The sequence below is a fragment of the Onychomys torridus genome, chromosome 13 (genome assembly GCF_903995425.1).
Source record: "Onychomys torridus chromosome 13, mOncTor1.1, whole genome shotgun sequence".
In the NCBI taxonomy this organism is placed as follows: domain Eukaryota; kingdom Metazoa; phylum Chordata; class Mammalia; order Rodentia; family Cricetidae; genus Onychomys; species Onychomys torridus.
This window is the reverse complement of record NC_050455.1, coordinates 2,539,909-2,560,105: the sequence shown is the minus strand read 5'-3', so window position 1 is coordinate 2,560,105 and position 20,197 is coordinate 2,539,909. Positions and strand designations below refer to the sequence as shown.

The window sequence follows — 20,197 nt, the reverse complement described above, 5'->3', positions numbered from 1 at the left end:
CTCATCCATGCATGTTTCCCAAGCAGGTCTGTAAACAAACTCACCACAGCTTTGCATCTAATTCCACAGTTTAATTATCCTATGCCCACAAGCCAGACACACCCTAGCCCTTCACAGCAGGCCACAGGCCTTAGACAGGGACAAGCAGGCTCACTTATCCTAAGCCTTTACTACCATGAGGAAACAGGCTGAGAGCCCAAGATTCTCAAAGCTGGTCTAGGTCAGGTCAGCAGCTCACACTGTTTCCCCTAACTCTGCCTCGAATGCCCGCTGTCACTAGCCATCTCTCCTTACCTAACTCCCCATGGAGGTGCCTGGACAGGCACTAGCAGATTCTGGGCTAGCTGCTGGGTGGGCACGGCAGAGCCGGAAGTGGCTTCCACACCTCTCCTGGAGAGCACACACTGGGCTTCCCGTTTGTTCAGCCTCTCCAGCTCACACATGCTACAGACTTTGTCATTAAGACACTATGTGGGCCTGAGATGCCACTGACATCGGCCACGGCTGTTTGCTAATGTCCCTTAGCTCACTGGAAAGCTCAGTGGCCAGTCTTTGGAAAGCACCTTGCCTAGAGCCTGGCTCTGCTAAGACCATAGCTCTGGATTCTGGGGCTCCTGTTGCTAGAAACATGGCTCAGAGGTAACCTGGGTTTGCCGATCGCTGAGGAAATCAGTCACAAAGCACGGAGGTGACAAAGTTAGGGGAAATGACCTTTCCCCTCCCAGGCTCTGGCTCTCAACTCCTTTGCATTTTTTCTTTCCAACAAAATCTCAGAGATCAGTTTTTACAGAGATTACCAAGTTTCTATACTGATGTGAGAAATAGCACTGGCGGAGGAGGCAGAAGCCTGTAAGTGACCAGGAGAAGCCATCAGCAAAGAGCCTGGGCTCTGCCCTGAAGGGCTGGGTGATCTTGAGCTAGTGACCTCTGAGCTCAGCCCCTGAGCCTCACTTTAGGAAGCTGTCAGACATGGACAGAGCCTCCCTCCACAGCAACTTCCCCTTTATCCCAAGGCTGGTTAGTTGGTCAGAAAGGACAGCTAGCTTTTGTTTTTGGCAATGTGTAGCCCAGGCTGGCCTTGATCCTCCTGCCTTAGGGTCCTGAGTGCCAGGATTACAGACAAAAGACTGGACTACCTTGTGGTATTGTGTTCCCTGAAATATTGTGTGTTCCCCGAAATAAACTTATCTGGGGTCAGAGAACAGGATGGCCACAATATTAAACATGAGGATAGGCAGTGGTAGCACATGCCTTTAATCCCAGCACTCGGGGAGGCAGAGCCAGGCGGATCTCTGTGAGTTCAAGGCCACATTGGAAACAGCTAGGCTTGGTGACACACGCCTTTAATCCCAGGGAGTGGAGGCAGAAAGAGAAAGATTGTATAAGGTGTGAAAACCAGAAACTAGAAGCATTTGGCTAGTTACGCATTTTTGTGGTTACGCTTTTAGGCTTTGGAGCAACACAGTTCAGCTGAGATTCTTTCTGGATGAGGACTCAGAAGCTTGCAGTCTGAGGAAACATGACCAGCTGAGGAACTGGCGAGGTGAGGAAACTGTGGCTTGTTCTGCTTCTCTGATCTTCCAGCATTCACCTTTATAACTGGCCTACTACACTACCTGCCTTTTAAGAATAGATCCCCAGGGCCTGTTAACCACATTGACATCTGACAGCCCTGACCCTACAGCACATTTAGTATTTAGTAATTTGTTTTGTTTTGTTTTGTTTTTCGAGACAGGGTTTCTCTGTGTTGTTTTGGTGTCTGTCCTGGATCTCACGCTGTAGACCAGGCTGGCCTCGAACTCACAGAGATCCGCCTGGCACTGCCTCCCGAGTGCTGGGATTAAAGGCACGCGCCACCACTGCCCGGCTATATTCAGTAAATTTTAGCATTCAGAAAGTTAACTACAGCCACGACCTTTGGAAGACAGGCCAAAGAGCTCACGAGCAGTCCCTCAGAAGGGTTGATTCATCTGCCCAGGGTCACACAGCCATGATGGTAGGCCTAGCTCTCCAACCCAGGACATGGGTCCTTCATCATATGGGCTCCTTCCACTCAGATGTTCTAAAGGCAAAGGCCTGTGCTATTTTTACCCAGTACAGTTACTGCAGCCCTGTGGCTGGCTGGCTGGCACTCACACCTGAGCTCCACACTGCACTGCTGGGTGGCTGTCTGCCAGGCAGGAGCTCCCAAGGCTTTCTGAAGCCAGCTGTGGCCTGAAATGATGTTTTAAAAGTAAAATAAGCCTTAAAATATGTTCCAAAAATCTGTTCCCTTTGCCTTTTAACACCTTGCCCACGTGGGGCTCACTGCCCTGGCGAGGGGAAACAGGACAGGGTGTGAAGTTCAGTGGCAGCTGGTGGCTTCCAACTCAGAAACCTCAGACCTGCATGGAGACTCTTTCACAAAGGCTGGCAGGATCCTGAAAGCCCTGCAAACAGAATGGAGCCTAGGAAGTGGGAAAAAGTGGAGGATGAAACAGAAGAAAAACGTCAGACCATCAGAAAAGGGACACAGAATCACACGGAACCACTGGCCTGCTGTGTTCTAGACCAATTGTCACAGTCAGCAGCTCAAAAATTAGCAACAGGCCTACTGTGTGCAAGGCAGTGATATGGCTGAGGGGTAGAAGGGAAGGAGCCATATTTGGATGGCAAAGAGCCAGGTTCCTCTCCAGTCCCAAGCCAGGCCATGGTCAGTATGCCTCTCAACGGCTGGGCCAGTCTGAGACAGCACTTCAATAGTTCTGAGCCCTGGAATCTCCCCTCTGTGAAAGAATCCACACACAGGGCAGCTGTGGGGGTCAAAAGCCTTTGATGTCCAGTTTCTGTGTACCGGGTGGTGACCAATACCTGGATTTGTGGTTACTGAGCATGTACCCTAAGGCCCGGACACAGAAATGCTCCTCTCTGCTGCAGTTCAAACACAGACAGCAAAGCAATTCATTCTAATTGGTGTTAGAAAAGTCCAAAGGAACCAGGGTTCTAGCTGAGTGGCGGAGGGCTTCCCTAGCATGCCTAAGGACCTGGGTTCCATCTTCAGTCTCTCAAGAGTCCAGAGGGAAGAAACCAGAAGGAGTTTTTTCTTGAAGTTGTGATTTCTATATATCCACGACAAGCTCAATACAGAAAAGCTTAAATTCACTAGAAAGAGAGTGGATTTGAGATTCACTCTGGCAGTGCTTGTGAATCACCCAGGGAACTTGGACATGAACTCACATGGGTCAGGGTGGAAACAGCTCTCCATAAGGCTAAGGAGTCCACAATCAGGGTCAACAAGGCTCCATAGAATTCTTACAGAGCTAGGAAAGAATCCACAGAAAGTCCAAACTGATTGGCAGCTCACATCCCAGGAGTTTTGTAAAGCAGTGTACAGAGGGAGCCCCACTGGGCTTCAGAAAGCCCATACACCAGGAAGGCAAGGAAACAGCAGAGGGCTGGCCCCTCCTGGGCCATAGGTAAGTGTGGACAGGTGAAAGTCCTCTTCAGAGATTATAAAAGTAACACACCTCAGACAAAGTGACCTTTCTCAATTCATTTTAGCCTCCACTCTGCCCACCTCTATCAAGAACTGCCAAAATGCATACCTATCAAGTTGCTAAATACAAGCTATTCGGAAATAGTTTGGTCAGTATGACTGTCAAACAAGGCTACATCTTTGAGACTAGCACATACTGAGTTGTGTTTGGACAGAAGAAATCCTAGCCGGCTGGTAGTGGCACACGTCTTTAATCCCAGCACTCGGGAGGCAGAGGTAGATGGATCAGTGAGTTCAAGGCCAGCCTGGTCTACAGAGTGAGTTCCAGGACAGCCAGAGCTACAGAGAAACCTTGTCTAGAAAATAAGTAAGTAAGTAAGTAAATAGGGCACCCTAAATGTTCCCAGGGCTAGGATTAGCAAGTGAGCTCAGGAAGTCCTTTGATCAGAAGTGCTCTATGCTCCACACCTCCCAAATGAGTTTCCTGGAGGAGGAGTGGAGGGTAATCCCATTACAGCTGCTGTCAGCACATCTGCCCTCCAGGCATCACAATGGTTTAGGACAACTCACAACCCTCTTCTGGGCTTAGGCTCAGACTCTGAAGTCACAAAGAGTCAGGGTATGATGTCAAGTGGTAACAGTTCTGCTAGCCTAGGGCTGCCCATCCACTCATCAGCTCTAACAAGAAATGCCACAGCAGGACTGTCACTTGAACATTGCATGGGTGCAAGGGAGGCTGCCTCTCCAGACCCCACACCCACTGCCTAAGGTCCACGTGCACTTTGCCTTACTGGGCGGCAGCAGCACGGGTCTGACTTCCCACACTGGGGAGCCAGCAAACTTCCAGACGAGCCCAGCTGGCTCTTCTCTCATTCCATTAAGCAAGGAAGTTTTCCAACAGGCCACCCTCTTTTTCAGGCCAGTGCAAGTATGAGCCTTCACTGGGGCATCACGGGAGAGCATCGGGAGCAGAGGCGGTCTCTCTGCCTACCTAGATGCCACAGAACGTTGGCAAGGGCCCATCCCTTAAAGGAAACAGAGCCTCTGGTTCCCTAAGTTATTGCTAGTTAACTAAGATAGTGAATGCTATGTCTTAGGAGGCTTTATTAGCTAGGAAGGACTCATGCCACAGGCCTGTAGAGCCCGACCTACTTACTCCATTGGGCTTCCTCCCCAACCTGTATCTCACTATTCCACATACAACCAAGGCCAACTGCCCTAACATACGGCAACGAACTCCAGCTATTTCTCCACTAAATAGGTTTGACTTTTTTGCTAAGATGTCACAAACCCACAGATAACTCACACAAGCAAGCTTCTAACTCTTGGCAGTGTTTCTAGGAATGGAAGTCTCAGGCTGTATTTCCTCTCTGTCCCCCACACCCTAGGCCTGAACCAAGGAAATGCCACAAAAACTTTCCACTTCTTAGAAAAACAAAAGGAAAACACGATTTCCCGGGATCCACAAACTTTCCAAAGGGGTTCCCACGTGTCCGCTACTAGTTGGGGCTCCCAAGCGCCGCCCTGCCCCGGCCCCACCCACTGCACCCGGCAGCGCTCGCCTGGAGCTGGGGACGCGCCTCCGGGTCTGGACCGGTTTTCAGGAAGCTGGTGTTCTCGCACCAGGAGGCTTGAGAGCAGCTTTTTAACTGCTTCTTCCAACTCCCTGGCCAAAGAAGGGGCATGGTGCGTCCGCTCTGCTAGTGCCGGGTTCATGCACACGTGTGACCACATACTCCCTGGGCCTCTTCCCCTTTTCAAATGCCCTAGTGGTTTGGGATTCCCGCCAGGAGCCCGGGATCTAGCCAGGCGCAGGAAGGGGGAAGCGATCCCGGTGGGGTTCCTGTCGTAGGGACACTGCAAAAAAGGGCGCGCGTGGCGTCCAAAATACTCACCGGGACCTCTGCAGCTGCTCCAAGGCGCTGGTGCTACCGCCCTGGCCTGGCTGCTCCAAGGCGCAGTAGTTCTGCGAGTTCTGCCTGGAGAAGGCGATGGGCAGGATTCCCTGAGTGAACGAGTTGAGGCGGCCCCGACTGCCGCTCGCACTCCCGGGGGTCCCGGAGCCCAAGAAGCTGGCCAGTGGCACCTGCACGTTGGTGAAGGCATCGTCCTCCTCCAGCTCCTCCTGTCCGGCGCCCCCCGGCCCGTCCGGCAGCTGCAGCTGAGCACCGGGGACGGCTGGAGCTGAACGGGGAGGCAGCGATTCGCCCGACGCCCGGTGGACCAGGGAGGGCGGCAGCGGGCAAGGGCTAGAGCCGGCAGTCCACGGCGCGGCCGCGGTGCCCGGTGCCGAGAACGCGTTGCAGCCGGCGGCCAGCAGGCTGAGCCGAGCCCTCGCTCCCGGTTTGGTCGCGCCGCCCTCCTCGCCGCCGCCCCACTCGTCGTCCTGCAGCGGCGGCCGTCCGTCCAGCGAAATGTTGGTGAGGAAGGACAGGGCAGCCTGGCGGCGGCGCGGGTCCACGCGCGGCTTACGGAGAGGCTCGGGTTGAGCGGTGGCCGCCGGAGGCGGCGGCGGCTGCACCCCGCTGGTGGCCGCCGCGTCCGTGCCGCCGCGGCTGCTGCTGCTGCTGCTGCAGGCGGCCGTGCCCGCGGTGGCGGTCGCCGCCGCCATTGTGTCCGTCTGCGGCGTCAGTTCCGCGGAGCCGGAGAAACGAGTGGCGGGTGCCTAGTGCTAAGCGGCGGCCGCGAGCCTCGGCGACCCGGGCTGGGCAGGGCGCGGGGCGCGGGCGGTGTGCGAGGCGGCGGCCCTGCCCTCCCGCGGGCGGGCCATGCTGGGCCCTGGGCGCTCGGGCGCCGCTGGGACTCACGCGCGCCTAGCTCGCCCTCCGCGCCGGGGACCCACCCGTGCCTTGGCGGCCCTGCGCGCCGCGCGATCGCGGGCTCCCGGCTCGGCCGGCCGTATTTATAGGTGCGCGCGCCCCGCGCTCGCGCTCCGAAGCGCTCTTTGCAATAACACGGTATCACGTGTGGGGAATGAGACCTGGGAGGAAAACAAAGCCGCAGGCGGAGTCCGCAGCGGCGGGGAGGAGGTGGAAGAGGAGGAGGAAGGCAGAGCCCGGCGCGTGGCAGGGCCGGGGCTCGCCCGACCGCTCTCCACGGTCCCAGCTGTTCCTGGGGCGCGCGGAAGCCAGGTGCTGGAGGCGATCACGTCACTCCTGTACGCCCGGGCGGAGAATCGCGGGTGTCCACAGCCGGGTGAGCTACAGCTCCTGGGTTACAGCCCCAGAAGAGTTATGGGGCGATCACCTGGAGCCTTTGCACCGCGACCTAGTAACCGAATCTGGCGTTACCCATGGACCTGGACACGCCGGTCCTTATTAACAGTTACGTGGGAGGGCACACCAGCCTACGTGGACATTCCCACCGAAAGTGTCGCTGACCACTGGGATGTGGCCCCACTCTTTCGCAGACCCAGGGGGAGCCTGCCAAGATTAAGGATAAAGGAACCTAGCTGCCTAGGTGTGTGAGCACCTTCTGTATGATCCAGCTGATTTATACACACACCCCTGGTGCTCTTAGCAAAAGACAGGCAGGGTTTTCATTTGGTCCCCGAAAATGTATTGCATTTTCTGTGAAGATCTGGGCGAGCTAAAATAATCTTGCACGCATGTACCTGTCATCACCTTGCAAATGTCCGCAAATGTAGTCTCCTCTATAAACGGGGACAGATATGGAGAGTTATCCCCATTTATTTCATAAACATCTGTTTGGTTCCTGGTTATATGTTCCAGAAATATGGGTTCCTACCAGTGGACACAGCGACTCTGGCCCCACCCCCAACAGGTGGTTTTAGAACTTGCAACCACGGGACTACCCTGCTGCTTCCCAGTTCTTTGTGCCGTTTGGGTGACTTATTAAACACAGTGTGGAACAATTGTCGCCCTGAATTAGGCCCTGTGACACTTAAGAAGCCTTGCTACACTTCTCTGCAGGAGATGCAAAGTGTTTAAGATGAACAGATTAATTTAATTAGATGTTTAAATTTAGCCTTGGAGCTAATGGGTAACTCTACATTGAAATTCCACTCTATTTCAGCAGAGTAAATTAAGTAGCGGAGAGCAAGCATTCGCGGCTGCCAACCCCGACTTCCAGAGATAGGTGAGTTTGGTTACATGTACTGCGAACAAACAGGTCACCTGGCTGTTTGGGTGAACAATTGTTCATATGTAATTTAGGCTTTATGAAAAAGTGGAGACGCTGTTAAAGTCTAGCGACCAAGTCTGGATTCCATCAGGTTTTTAATGACTTTACCTTGAAACTTCAAGTCACTTTATTACAATTGACTTCATTTACCTGCTTAAATTAGCTTAGCTTTTTCTGGAAAGTAATGTAAATGAGACTCCAATTCTGCCCCTGTAAAAAAGTATACTATTTTATAACAACAACAACAAAAATGTTAAGTTTTAAACAAACGGAGGGGGAGGATTACTAACAATCTCATTGTCCATGAAAATATTTTAATTTTTTTGTGTTGAGTATTTTAATTTTTGTTTTGTTTTTATTTTGTTTGGTTTGATTTTCGAGATAGGGTTTCTCTGTGTAACAGTCCTGGCTGTCTTGGAACTCATTTTATAGACCTGGCTGTCCTCGAACTCACTGAGATCTGCATGCCTCTGCCTCCCAAGTGCTAGGATCAAAGGCATTCGTCACCACTGCCTGGCTGAGTATTTTAATTTTTATCTTATTAAGACAGAACTTTTTCATTCTGTCTTGAGTATATTTTCGAACAAAAGGGCAAGGGGGCTGCTTGTGCCTTGGGACTTTGCATGCTGTGTGGTGACTGTCTTTCCATTTGGAATATCCTGTAGCATCTCTGTGATGGCTCCTGGTGCTGGACTTGATGGAGCAATGGTAAGTGGTTAAACTCCTGTGTTTGTAAGTTTGTTGGCCCCATTTCTGCCACCAAGAAAGCAGCAGTGACAATCTTTCAGCCTTTCTACTACAAAGTCTATCTCTAGATAGCTATATATATTTATTCATTTATTGCCTTTGGGGACTCGGGATTACACTCATCCTAGGCAAGCATTCCACCACTGAGCTTTATCCCCAGCTCTCTTTTCTTGTTTCTAAATTTTGAGACAGGTCTCTGGAATCTAGGGTGGCCCTGAACTCACTTTGTAGTGTAGGCAGGCCATGGACTCCTGCCTCAGTTCCCGGACAGCTAGGATGACAGGCCTATCATATGATATCCCAGACTGTCATACAATATTAACGTTTTTTCTAGTTTAGATAGCTTCCAGGGTGGATGGCACATCCCATTTTAAGGCCTTCTGTCTAGAGAAGATCTAATCTGCCTCCTGAAATTCTTGGTGGGTACGAATATGTTTTCAGCAAATTCATTTATTTGACCACTTGATATAACTCTGCTTATTTTAAGTTTCAAGTAGGCAAATTGATTTCAAATGTTTATTAGATCATCAAACAGGAATCGATGTTTTCTTAGTCTCCATGTCTCTGTGATCCCCTAGTGTGTGTGGGGGGGGGGGGGGGGGGGGTCCTGAGAGATGATTTATTGTTCCTTAACTGTGTATCAGCCACAGTGTACTGGACCACCGGAGGTAATGGTGAAGGGGCTTTGTCATTGACATTTTAAAGGCAAGACAGAGAAAAATTGAGTAAAGCTATCTGGCCTGAGGTGGCTGGGCCAGCACACAGATCCTACTGGCTCCCAGACCCATGCATGTTTCTGCTCCCTCTACTGGTAAGGCTATTTTATAGACAGAGACAGTCTCCACATTTCATCCCATATTCATCCTTGAGAGTCAACTAGAATAGAAATACAAACTGTGAAGCCGTGCAGCGGTGGCACACACCTTTAATCCCAGCACTCGGGAGGCAGAGCCAGGCGGATCTCTGTGAGTTCAAGGCCAGCCTGATCTACAGAGTGAGATCCAGGACAGGCACCAAAACTACACAGAGAAACCTTGTCCTGGAAAAAAAACAAAAACAACAAACAAACAAAAAAAGAAATACAAACTGTGAAGGAAGAGATCTGGGTTCCTAGGGCAGGTCCTCTCTGAACTCATTTCCTCTCGGGGTTGCTCTGGTTTCCAGAGGAACCTGCACAAGAAATGTCTGGTAAGCCCTGTTGTAATTTTAAATGCCAGGCATCATTAGCACCACCCAAATCTGCTTAGGTCCTGAATTATTCCAAAATCATTAATCTTTAACTTTTAGTTGTTGGATCATTTATTATTGAACAACTTCTATGTGCACAGTGCCAGTGTGGGACAAAGGAATAAAAAAAAAAAATACAAGTGTGGCTTGTATCTATTCATACCCTTGATAGTTAAAACAGGAAAACAGAAGCTCAAGGACACATTTAAAGGAAGGGCCTAAGTCAGCTGATTGTCTAATGAGCAAGTTAGAATTGAAAAAGGGACTTTGGGGGGTGGGACTTTTGAGAGAGGGTTTCTCTATGTAGCCCTTGGCTGTCCTGGAACTTGCTCCATAGGCCAGACTGGCCTGGAACTCAGAGATCCACCTGCCTCTGCCTCCTGGGTGTGGTTAAAGGTGAGCCACAACTACCCAGCTTTGAAAAAGGAGCTTTTAATTTGGAGTGAGACCTGTTTGGGGAGGCATGAAGCAAGACCAGAATTTGAGCTGACCTAGGAAGTTACTATGGTCTGGAACCCACAGATCCATGTGATAAAAGGTTTGGAGCTAGGTTGAATTTTTAGAGAGAGGAATTCCATGGAGAGGAAGGTAGGTCATTGAGCACATGCCCCTGAAAGATGTGGGATTCTGATGTTCATTTAGCATCCCAACCTTGAGGTGGGTGGCTTTGTGGACCTCATACCCCATCATAATGTGCTGCTTTATCATTGGTCCAAAAGCTTTGGGGTAATCATTTTATGATAGAAAGCTTCAAAATGATGAACTAAAATCAACCTTTCCTTTAAAAAAATATTTTTAATGTTTTATTGTGTGTGTGTGTGTGTGTGTGTGTGTGTGAGTGAGAGAGAGAGAGAGAGAGAGAGAGAGAGAGAGAGGGAGAGAGAGAGGGAGAGAGAGAGAACATGTATGGAAGTCAAAGGACCATCCTAGGGAGTTGTTTTCTATTTCCACCATGTGGCCTTGGGCATTAAATTCAAATTATCAGGCTTGGCAGCTGGAGCCTCTATCTGCTGAGCCACCTCTTTCAAACTTTTTCTCTGTAAGTTGATTAGTATTTGTTAGAGAAATAGGTAACGAGCTACATGGTCTTGCTTTTAAATCCCTTACACACTGGAGCCATACAGGACTAGGAAACAAAATGCAATTCCCCCTCAACCCATCCCGATTTTCACCTTCATATTACCCCTTTGAACGCCTGGAAGTTTCCTTTGCCTCCATGGACCCAAAATGCATGCACTGTTTAGATCAACAAATTTGGTACCTGGGTTTACACACACACACACACACACACACACACACACACACACACACACACACACACGAAGAACCTGCATAAAATTGCTGACCCTTAAAAATAATACAGTAAACCAGTAAGTCTGAAAATTGGCTTAGAAGTGGTAGTGGACATCACTCCGAAGTTGACACAGGAGAAATAAGTCTTTAGACTCAGAAGCACCCAGGCTCCAGTGTCAGGGCAGGCCCTTATAAGCAGGTCGCCAGCTTGAAGTTCTCAGCTCCCTGTTTTGGTGTCCTGGTGTGTCAAGGTGGGCTTAGTGGCATTTTACCTTGCAGACTTGGGAGCACTGCTGGTGATGTGAGTTATGTAACAAGCACCAGGCTGTCTGGCACTCACAGATAGCTATTTTTAGAAAGATGTAAACTATAGGAGGAGCCTCACAGAAGGGCCAGGATGCTTTGGGTCCTAGTTGTTTGTGGTTTTCCTTGTGCAGGAAGGACCAGAAGAGACCCTGACCATTGGCTCCAATTCAGATCAGGTTATTTTACATTTGTTCCACCAAAGTGGAGGCTATCCTCCACTGCTGGGACACAGACTAGTGGATCTAAAATTAGAGGCCTGGTGTCCTGAGAAGCCTGCTTTCCTGTGCCCAGTGAAATGTCTTAAGACAAGAGAGGGGAACTGGGCCCAAGGCCCCATGCTTTGAGAAGTTGACCTTGCTTGAATATATGTTGCCTCTGTTGACTTGAGAGAGTGGGACAGAGAGGGAAGACAGGGACGTGCCAGGGTTCCCCTCGACAGCTTGTCGTGGATGGCTTCACTTCTTTCCTTGGTACTCCCGGGACTTCTGGGATGGGATACAACATTGGAGTGAAATTGGAAGCTGAAGGATATTAAAAAGAAGTCACTGGGTAACACATAGCCCCATACAGCAGCTTATGAGCTGTGGCTTGTAGCTCTCATCCCCATATTTCCTAAGTGCCAGTCCCATGCCAAGTTCTCGACTAGATACTGTTATTTCTAGGGCAGGTGAGAAGTGGGCCTATCCTGGAGCTTCCAGCGGAGAAATTCAGGATAGTGTCTGCACTTGGATGCAGTAAGTGTTGAAGAGAAAAGGAAGGAGAAAGTAAGGGGACAAAAAGCTCCATGCCAGCCCCTGGCATAGCTCCCAGGACGGCACTCCGACCACTGCCACCAAGGTCAGTCTCAGGACAGGGACTCTTCTCCCTCTCTGTCTCTCTGTCTCTGTCTCTGTCTGTCTCTGTCTCTCTGTCTCTGTCTCTCTGTCTCTGTCTCTGTCTCTCTGTCTCTGTCTCTCTCTCTGTCTCTGTCTCTCTCTCTGTCTCTGTCTCTGTCTCTCTCTCTGTCTCTGTCTCTGTCTGTCTGTCTCTCTGTCTCTGTCTCTGTCTCTCTGTCTCTGTCTCTCTCTCCCTCTCTCTCTCTTTTCCTCCTTCCTTCCTTTCTTTCTTTCATTTGTTCATTTGTTTTTCGAGACAGGGTTTCTCTGTGTAGCCCTGACTTTCCTGGAACTCCCTCTGTAGACCAGGCTGGCCTTGAACTCACACCTTTTAATGAACTCATTAAAAGCATGCACCACCACTGCCCAGCTCAGGCCAGGGCTTGTTAAACTCTTCCAATCACAACCCCTTTCTCCAAAGAAATTTTTATGTGGCCATAGCACACAGGTATATAAAGTATGTACACAAAACATTTACTGACAATAAATCATGAAATTTGTTTAAAACAATTTTGATACTCAGATAAATTTGCCATTTATTAAAAATGACTTCAAATTTGCACACTAACGATGTATTTAAAGTTGAGCCTTGTCTGATATTTGACAGTGCAGGATGCAAAGCATCTTGGTTATTTTCAGAGTTGATTCATCAGTGCTGAGAACACTACTTCACATAAATACACAGCACAAAACAATAGACGTGGGGACTGGGGAGACAGTGCATCTGTTAAGAGCACTTGTTGCTCTTGCAAGGACCTAGGTTTGGTTCCCAGCAACCAGCTGGTGGCTTTCCATCATCCTTCATGCCAATTCCAGGAAATCCAGTGCCTTCTTCTGACCTCTATGGGTACCAGGTCTGAGCTGTTTCAAGGAGTGATCTACTGATCACTACTGTGTTGCTGGTGAGACCACATTCATGGTGACAAATGTGTATGTTCTGTGTTCAGAAGCAAGGCCTCAGTGAAGTCACAGGGCAACAAAACCAAGCACTAACTCTGCCAGAATCTGTTATGTGTTTGATTTTTTAAATTTTTGGTTATTGATCATTCAGAAACCTTTTTGCAATCTCCATGTTCAGTTCCTCGAGTGCCATTAGGGGTTTCAACCCACAGTTAAGAAGCAAAGGTCTAGGACAGTCAGTATCTCCCTACTTCCTTCCATGATTTGACCTGCAAGTCTCTACTTCCTGCCTAAGAACTTGTCATTTCCTCATCAATGGCACCAGCAACCTCCAACACTGTTCAAGCTCAGGTTCAAACAACATGGGACTACTGTGTTCTTTAGATACCTGATGCCTGTGGGGACAAGAAGACATTTTTGTGGGAGAATCTTTTTGTACACTGTGAAGATGTGTCTTTGCTAAGGCACCTCTGACTGGTTTAATAAAGAGCTGAACAGCCAATAGCTAGGCAGGAGAGGACAGGGGGGACTTCTGGGGAGAGAGAGGAACTCTGGGAAGAAGAGATGGAAATGCCAGTGAGACTCAGAGGGAGTTGGATGTATGGTATGGAGGCACACTGCAGAACATAGATTAATATAAATGGGTTAATTTAAGTTATAAGAGCTGCATGGGAACAAACAAAAGCTAAGGCCAAGCTTTCATACTTAATAAGATGTCTTTGTGTCATTATTTGGGAGCTGGAGGTTCAAAGAAAGTTGACTACTCAGTATTTCACTGTATTCCCTGTCAAGGACTGTGCACAGGCTTCTGGTTTTTATAACTTGTGTGCAAAGGCACTGGGTCTATCCACTTGAGGAATGGACAGTTCCATAACTGAGCACGGCTGATTTGTTAGGAGTCATGCTTTATGTCAGGAATGGCTGTCAGTGCCTCATCCACCTGGGAGCAGCTCCGGGCAACCCTTTCTCTCCTCAGTCTTGTTAAAAGGACAGTGACAGTGGTGCAGGAGCATTTTGTCTTCAGTTTCCCTCAGATTCTTTCCTGGGTGGAGCTCAGACCACCACTGCTTCAGCTAGCAATTGGCTGCCCTTCCTGGGTCCCTTAGCTCAGGGCCCCAAGAGCATCTCCTCAAGTATAATAATTTGCTGTGGTGCTCACAGAAATCAGGGAAATGCTCATGTCTACCAGCTTATTAACTAGGATGTTGCTGAGGATCTCCCTGAACAACCAAGTGAAGAGGTATGCAGGTGACTGGCGGGGCCTTCATGGAAGCAGAGCATGCCATCCTAGCAGGGCGGAGATGTGTCACACAATCGTGTTGGATTAACTCTGGCCCCTCTCCCCAGAGGGAAGGGATGAGGCTGCAATTTCCAAGCTTCTAAACTGTCCAGGAGCCAAGGATCACCTCAATGCCACAAATTATTCTACTACCCAGGCCATTTTATAGAATATAGGAGATCTGAGTCAAGACTAGGCTCTAAGACCTGTTAGAACAAAGTATGCTTCTAGGCTCCTATCAATCAGAGGCTTATGGGGGATGGAGATCTCTGTGCTGGGAACAAGCACCAGAGACCAAATGTGTGTTTCTTAGTGTACCACGCTGCCTTGGGCATTGACTGCCATGGAAGAATCAGTGGCAGAAACACTGATTCAGATGCTTTTGTGAGGAGGTCCCAATAGAGTATTGTTCATTCCTAGACTCCCTGTGTGGTCAAGATGCAGAATTTAAATGATATTTTGATTGGCATAAGAAAATCCACAAGTTTTCTTTCTTCTATTACCTTTGCACTTAAAATATAACAAAGGAAAACTAGTTTTATTTTCTTTGAAGTTATTCTGGGACACATGAAGCTTATAGACAATAAGAAGCACTTTTTGCTGGAATTACAGCTTGTAAACACAAGACTTCTGGATGGCGTCTGTGTTTACAAGGGCCTCTGGACACAGACACATGCACATATCACAAGCACACAGACACACACACACACACACACACACACACACACACACACACACACATATACCCCAGCACAAAATAGGCCAAGCACAAGTCAAGGCTGCCTCCAGGCCTCCATGTTCTCCAGCACAGCCAATCCCTTCTGTTTTTGCATGCCTTCGGATTATTTACAGATCCAAGTGGAATCGAGGTGGCCAAGTTCTGTGGGAAGGGTTGCCAGTGTTCCTGCTGCTGGGATGCTCAGCTAGATGATGCTTATCCATGATGATGATGGTCCATGGACGCCCTTTACAGTTGGATGTAAACTTCCCTGGAGAGGCACCTCACAAAGGTGAGAAGCAGATGCTGGCAATTGTCACATGAAGGAAAGAGGCAGAACAGCAGAAATTCCTATTACTGGGGAAGTGTAGATCAGAGAAACCTCTCTGAGGGGTCATTTGACAAAAGCCTTAAACTGTTGTGAATGACTGTTGAAGGAGTGGTGCATGCCTGGAACCTCAGCCTGGAGGCTTCAACAGGAAGATTATTAGTTCAAGGCCAGTCTGGCTACATGGTAAGAGCCTGGTTCAAAACAAAAAGAAACAAAAGAGAAGAAATGTTCAAGACTGAGCACGTGGGTCTTTGTGGGAAGGAGGTTAACTTCCACTCTTGCTATGGCAAGAATATGACTTGACCTCACTGGAACTCATGTTGGAGTTTAATACTCATTGTGTGGTATTGAGAGGGTAGAATTTAACCCAGCTATAGTGTTTAAAGATGGAGGCTTGAGGCAAGAAAGTTGTCTCAACAGTTAAGAGGCTACTCTTTCAGAGGATCTATCTTCGATTCGCAGCCCCCACACAGAGGCTCACAACTGACTATACCTCCAGTTCCTGGGGCTCTGACATTCTCTGGCCTTTCAGACAAATGGTGCACAGACATTCATGTAGGCAAAACAACCAAGCACATAAATTAATAAAAATGTGAAATATATTTTTTAAATGATAGAATCTTTGAGAGATGATTAGGGTTAAATAAGGTCATCAGTGTGAGACCCCAAGAGTCAATCGGTTTATGAGAAGAGCAGGGCAGGAAGAGGCTTGTACCTGCTCCTTGTCCCCTGAGGTGTGATTCCCTATGCTGTTTCAAAACTGCCAGCAAGAAGGCCATCAGCAGAGGCAGCCCCTTGACCTTGGTGCACAGCCAGGAGCCAAGACAAATATCCCTGTGACTCACCTGGTCTGAGGTATTATGCTATCAGCAAGAGAGAACAGACAAGGGGAGCACACTCATGTGTGTCCAGAGCATTTCTCTGCTCCCTTGTCCTTGGTTTGGTCATCTTGGAAATGATACACTCTCTTTTAGAACACTGCTGTGAAGGTTCAGGGCGTCAACAAAGAAAGCTTGGATGCCACTGAGTACCGGGGAGAGATGTAACCACTGCCATAGTCCCCAAATGTGCAGAGAAAAAATGGTCAAAGATTTATGCACACAAATACCCATGCTAGCACTGTTTAAGGAAATAAACTTGAAAACAAAATGACCATATGTGAAATACCGAGAAGACAATGGAAGGTGACATTGTGCTTCATGAAAAGGTGCACTAGTCTTCCCACGTGAAATGAGCGAGACTGTGTAACAATAGAGGTGTCTAAGGATAGAACCAGGAGGTCAAACCACTAACTAGTAGGGATGTGGCAACTTTCACTTGTCTCTTTTTGCTTACATAAATAGAAATAAGTGCATGGCCATATGATATTTTAAACAAGAAGTGACATGCTTGTTGAAAACCACATTGGAAGAGCATCAATTTGGCCACATGCAGAAGGGACTAAAGAGAAACCTGGAGGAACAAGGAGGGTATGTATTCATTCTTAATTCAATGCCTGCTCTGCATCCATGCCACTGCACAAGGGACCCAGGCTCTGAGGAGTTAAGCAAGCAGAGGGAGCAAGGGCAGGCTCGCTCTGTTTCCATACTCACAATTTATTCCCATCAGCCACAGTCTGCTCTTTACCCTCTATGAGATGAGTCAGGGCTATACAAAGCTAAGTGTGGTGATGCACCTCAGGTCATACAGTTGACAACTGGAAAGGCAGCCTGTGTTGTCTTAGTGGAGCTTTGTGTCAGGGACTATGGGCCATGACTCCTAGGAACCAAAAAGGACCCATAGGGAAAGTCCTGTCTGAATTTAGACCCGGTTTACCTGTGAGACAAGGGCGAAAACATAATGTCGACCACGACTGCTCAGGCCCAAGGCAGTAAAACTTGGACTTGGCAGTGAGAATGGAAAAGAAGGGTCAAGGTTCAGAGGCGTCATGAGGAAAAGCTGGCTTCAGGCTCTGCAACCTGGGGAGCAGGCAGTAACTCCCCCAAAGGACTAAGGGTTCTGGGAAAGAAGGACAGATTTCAAGGTGAAACATTGGCTCATGTGGCATGAGTTAATTTTCTACCTTCACGGAAGGGATGATGAAGAGACTAAGCCAAACTTCCTGTGGTCGGTAAGCCACAGCTGTACCCACGTTTGTCCTCTTGAAGGAGAAGTAGGCTTTGAGGTTTACCGGCATGATTCTCCAGCGTCTTCACATGTCCTCAAACCATGGGCAGCTGAGGACACTGGCTTCTGGAAACTCTTAACCTCAACAGACCTCACATAGCATCATTTCTTATCTGGGGTTGCTCTTTCCGCCTCCGTGACTACTGATCAACCATAATCCAAAATATTAAAATTTGTCTCATCTCTTTCAAGATAGAGCAGTTATGTTCACATACTATCTAACACGGCTGCCACTGTTGACCTTTATTATTAGTTTTTATCTCTTACTGTACTGTACTTAAAAACTAACATTGTCATAGGGTTGTGTATATAAAAAAAATACCTGGTCTGTAAAGGGTTTAATATCCTCTGTCTCAGGAACTCACTGAAGGGCTTAGAATGCACCCCTTTGGGAAAAGGGGATTGGTGTTTTGTGAATTTGCTTTGTAAATCAAAGCAGAACCAGCATCCAAGGCGCACACACACCTTAGGACTCACACATAGCTTGCACATAGTAGGCCTCTGTCACTAAGCTGTAGCTGCAGCCCTTTTAGAAGCTTTGTTTTGAGGAGTCTGGGGAGATAGTTTAGTTGGTCAAGTGTTCAGCATGCAAGCATGAAGCCCCGAGTTCATTCCTTGGAACCCATATTTAAAAACCAAAATGGAACAAGTATGGCATGTTTATAATCTAGGTGCTTGGCAAGTAAGGAAGACAGATCCACGGGCCTTAGTGGCCAGCAAAATTAAGTTACCTGACAAGCTCCAGGCCAGCAGGAAGCCCTGTCTAAAAAAAAAGCAGAAGGGAGCCAAAGAGATGTAGACTTGGAGTCCAGAAATCAACAGGGTCTCTCATCAAGACTGAGTCTTCTGGAGACCTAGTTCCTCACCTACAAAGTGGAAATAACCATCTGCATTGCAGAGGACTGTTGTGATCATTAGCACAAATAAGGAGCTGATGAGATGGCCCAGTGGGTAAGAGCACTGGCTGACCACACACACACACACACACACACACACACACACACACACACACACACACGTTAATGCCAGAATATTTTTAATTGCCTCAGATATGGGAGCAGCACTACTAAGTATGGCATTAAAACCCCAGAGCATGAAAACAAAAGGCAATTCATCTACAAAGTAGTGTTACAAATGACAATTTGGAGGGAAAATTAAAAAATGAACACTAGAGGGAAAAACTTTCTACCCCTATCACAAAAAGTATATTTTTCTCCTTTTTGTCTAGGCTGGGGCGCTGGCCTAGGGCTTCCCTCATGCTAGACAGGCGCTTAACACTGAGATGCACTCCTAACCCCCTTTCTACAACCACTAAGAGAAACCCAAAATACTGATAAGAAAAAAGCCAACAAATACAAAGGGCTCTTCACCACAAAAACAGATGCCCAACTTCTGCTAACAGAGGCAAACAAAACTCATGAGCAACATGTTTCAACCCTCAGAGTGGGCAGTTGGCAGCCGTTCGAGGGCACCATCATCCGCTGTGCACCGTCTGGACGGGGAAGTGCAGGGTTGCAGAGCCATGGATGTAGCATGGAAGGCCAATTCAGCGACTGGACGGCATGGTCTGTCTTGTGAGTGTTTTTAGGAATGTCCCTGCAGGTGCACACCAGCATGGGTAGAGAGGAATCATCAAGGGTTGTATTGGTTGGGATCTTGTTTAAAGTGTTAGACTAAGCTAGCTATGTATTAGTGTTAGGCCATGATAGGGCTCGTTAAATTCTGGCACATCCATATCATGAAAGAGTTTAGCTGTGAAGCTAGGCAAGGGACTTAAAGATGGATAAGATTTGCTGATAAGTCACACTAAAGATAATGGTCACTGGGCTGGCTAACTTGTCTACATCTGGAATTAACTAAAACCCATGGCTGGTCACACCTGTGAGGGATTTTTGCTTCACTGAATCATTTGAAGTGAGGAGAGCCACTTCTGATCCAGCTCTTTGATGTGGGAAGACCTGCCTTTAATCTGGGCTCCACGGGCCTGCTGGCAGCCTAGATAAATGGTCCAGAAGCAGGAAGTGTGCTCTGCCTGCTCGCTTTCATTCTCCATAGTCTGTTTCTTCGCTGCATTAGATCCTACTTCTTCGGGATTCTGGCGTACACTGAAGACCAGCTGAGACATCCAGCCTCATGGACCGAACTGCTGGGTTCTCGGACCTTCTGTTGGTAGACAGCTGGACCACAGCCTGTAAGTCATTCTAATACAACCCCACATCGTGTGTGTGTCTGTGTGTGTCTGTGTGTGTCTGTGTGTGTGTGTGTGTCTGTGTGTGTGTATCTGTCTATATATATATATACTAAAAGTTCTGTTCTTCTAGTTCACTGGTTCTCAACCTTCCTAACCCTGTGACTCTTTAATAACAGTTCCTCATGTTGTGGTGACCCCCAACCATAAAATTATTTTCATTGCTACTTCATAACTGTAATCTTGCTAATGTTATGATTCATAATGTAAATATCTGTGTTTTCCGATGGTTTTAGGCGACCCCTGTGAAAGAATCATTTGGCACCCCCCCCCAAAAGGGGTTGCAACCCTATTTATCACAACCTGGCATCAAGTTGGTCTGGGTGCTGGGGTTCAAACACAGAGAAGCAAGGTAAGCGGTGCTTAACCACATTGCCTTCATCTCCAGCGCTAGAAGCAGTAGTTGGTTTTGTCTGAGTACTGGGGATTGAGCCCAGAACCTCCAGCAAACTGAGCAGGCCCCTACCCTTCAGAATCCAAAACTCAGGG

General features: G+C 48.3%; 1 protein-coding gene and 1 long non-coding RNA gene across 3 annotated transcripts in view; one reads left to right on the top strand and one right to left on the bottom strand.

Moving 5' to 3' along the window:
* Window positions 1-6,607, bottom strand: part of Cables1 (Cdk5 and Abl enzyme substrate 1) — a 112,113-nt gene extending 105,506 nt beyond the window's left edge. For both annotated transcript variants that reach the window (XM_036204674.1, XM_036204675.1), the window contains exon 1: window positions 5,371-6,607. In XM_036204674.1, coding sequence (XP_036060567.1) covers window positions 5,371-6,086 — 716 coding nt within the window. In that variant the 5' untranslated portion in view covers window positions 6,087-6,607. The remainder of the gene's footprint in view (window positions 1-5,370) is intronic.
* Window positions 6,608-8,139: 1,532 nt separating this feature from the next.
* LOC118594643 lies at window positions 8,140-19,604 on the top strand. Its single transcript, XR_004946393.1, has 6 exons — window positions 8,140-8,326; window positions 11,854-12,028; window positions 15,098-15,255; window positions 16,638-16,763; window positions 18,903-19,034; window positions 19,537-19,604. It is a non-coding gene; the product is annotated as an uncharacterized LOC118594643 (long non-coding RNA).
* Window positions 19,605-20,197: the final 593 nt, after the last annotated feature.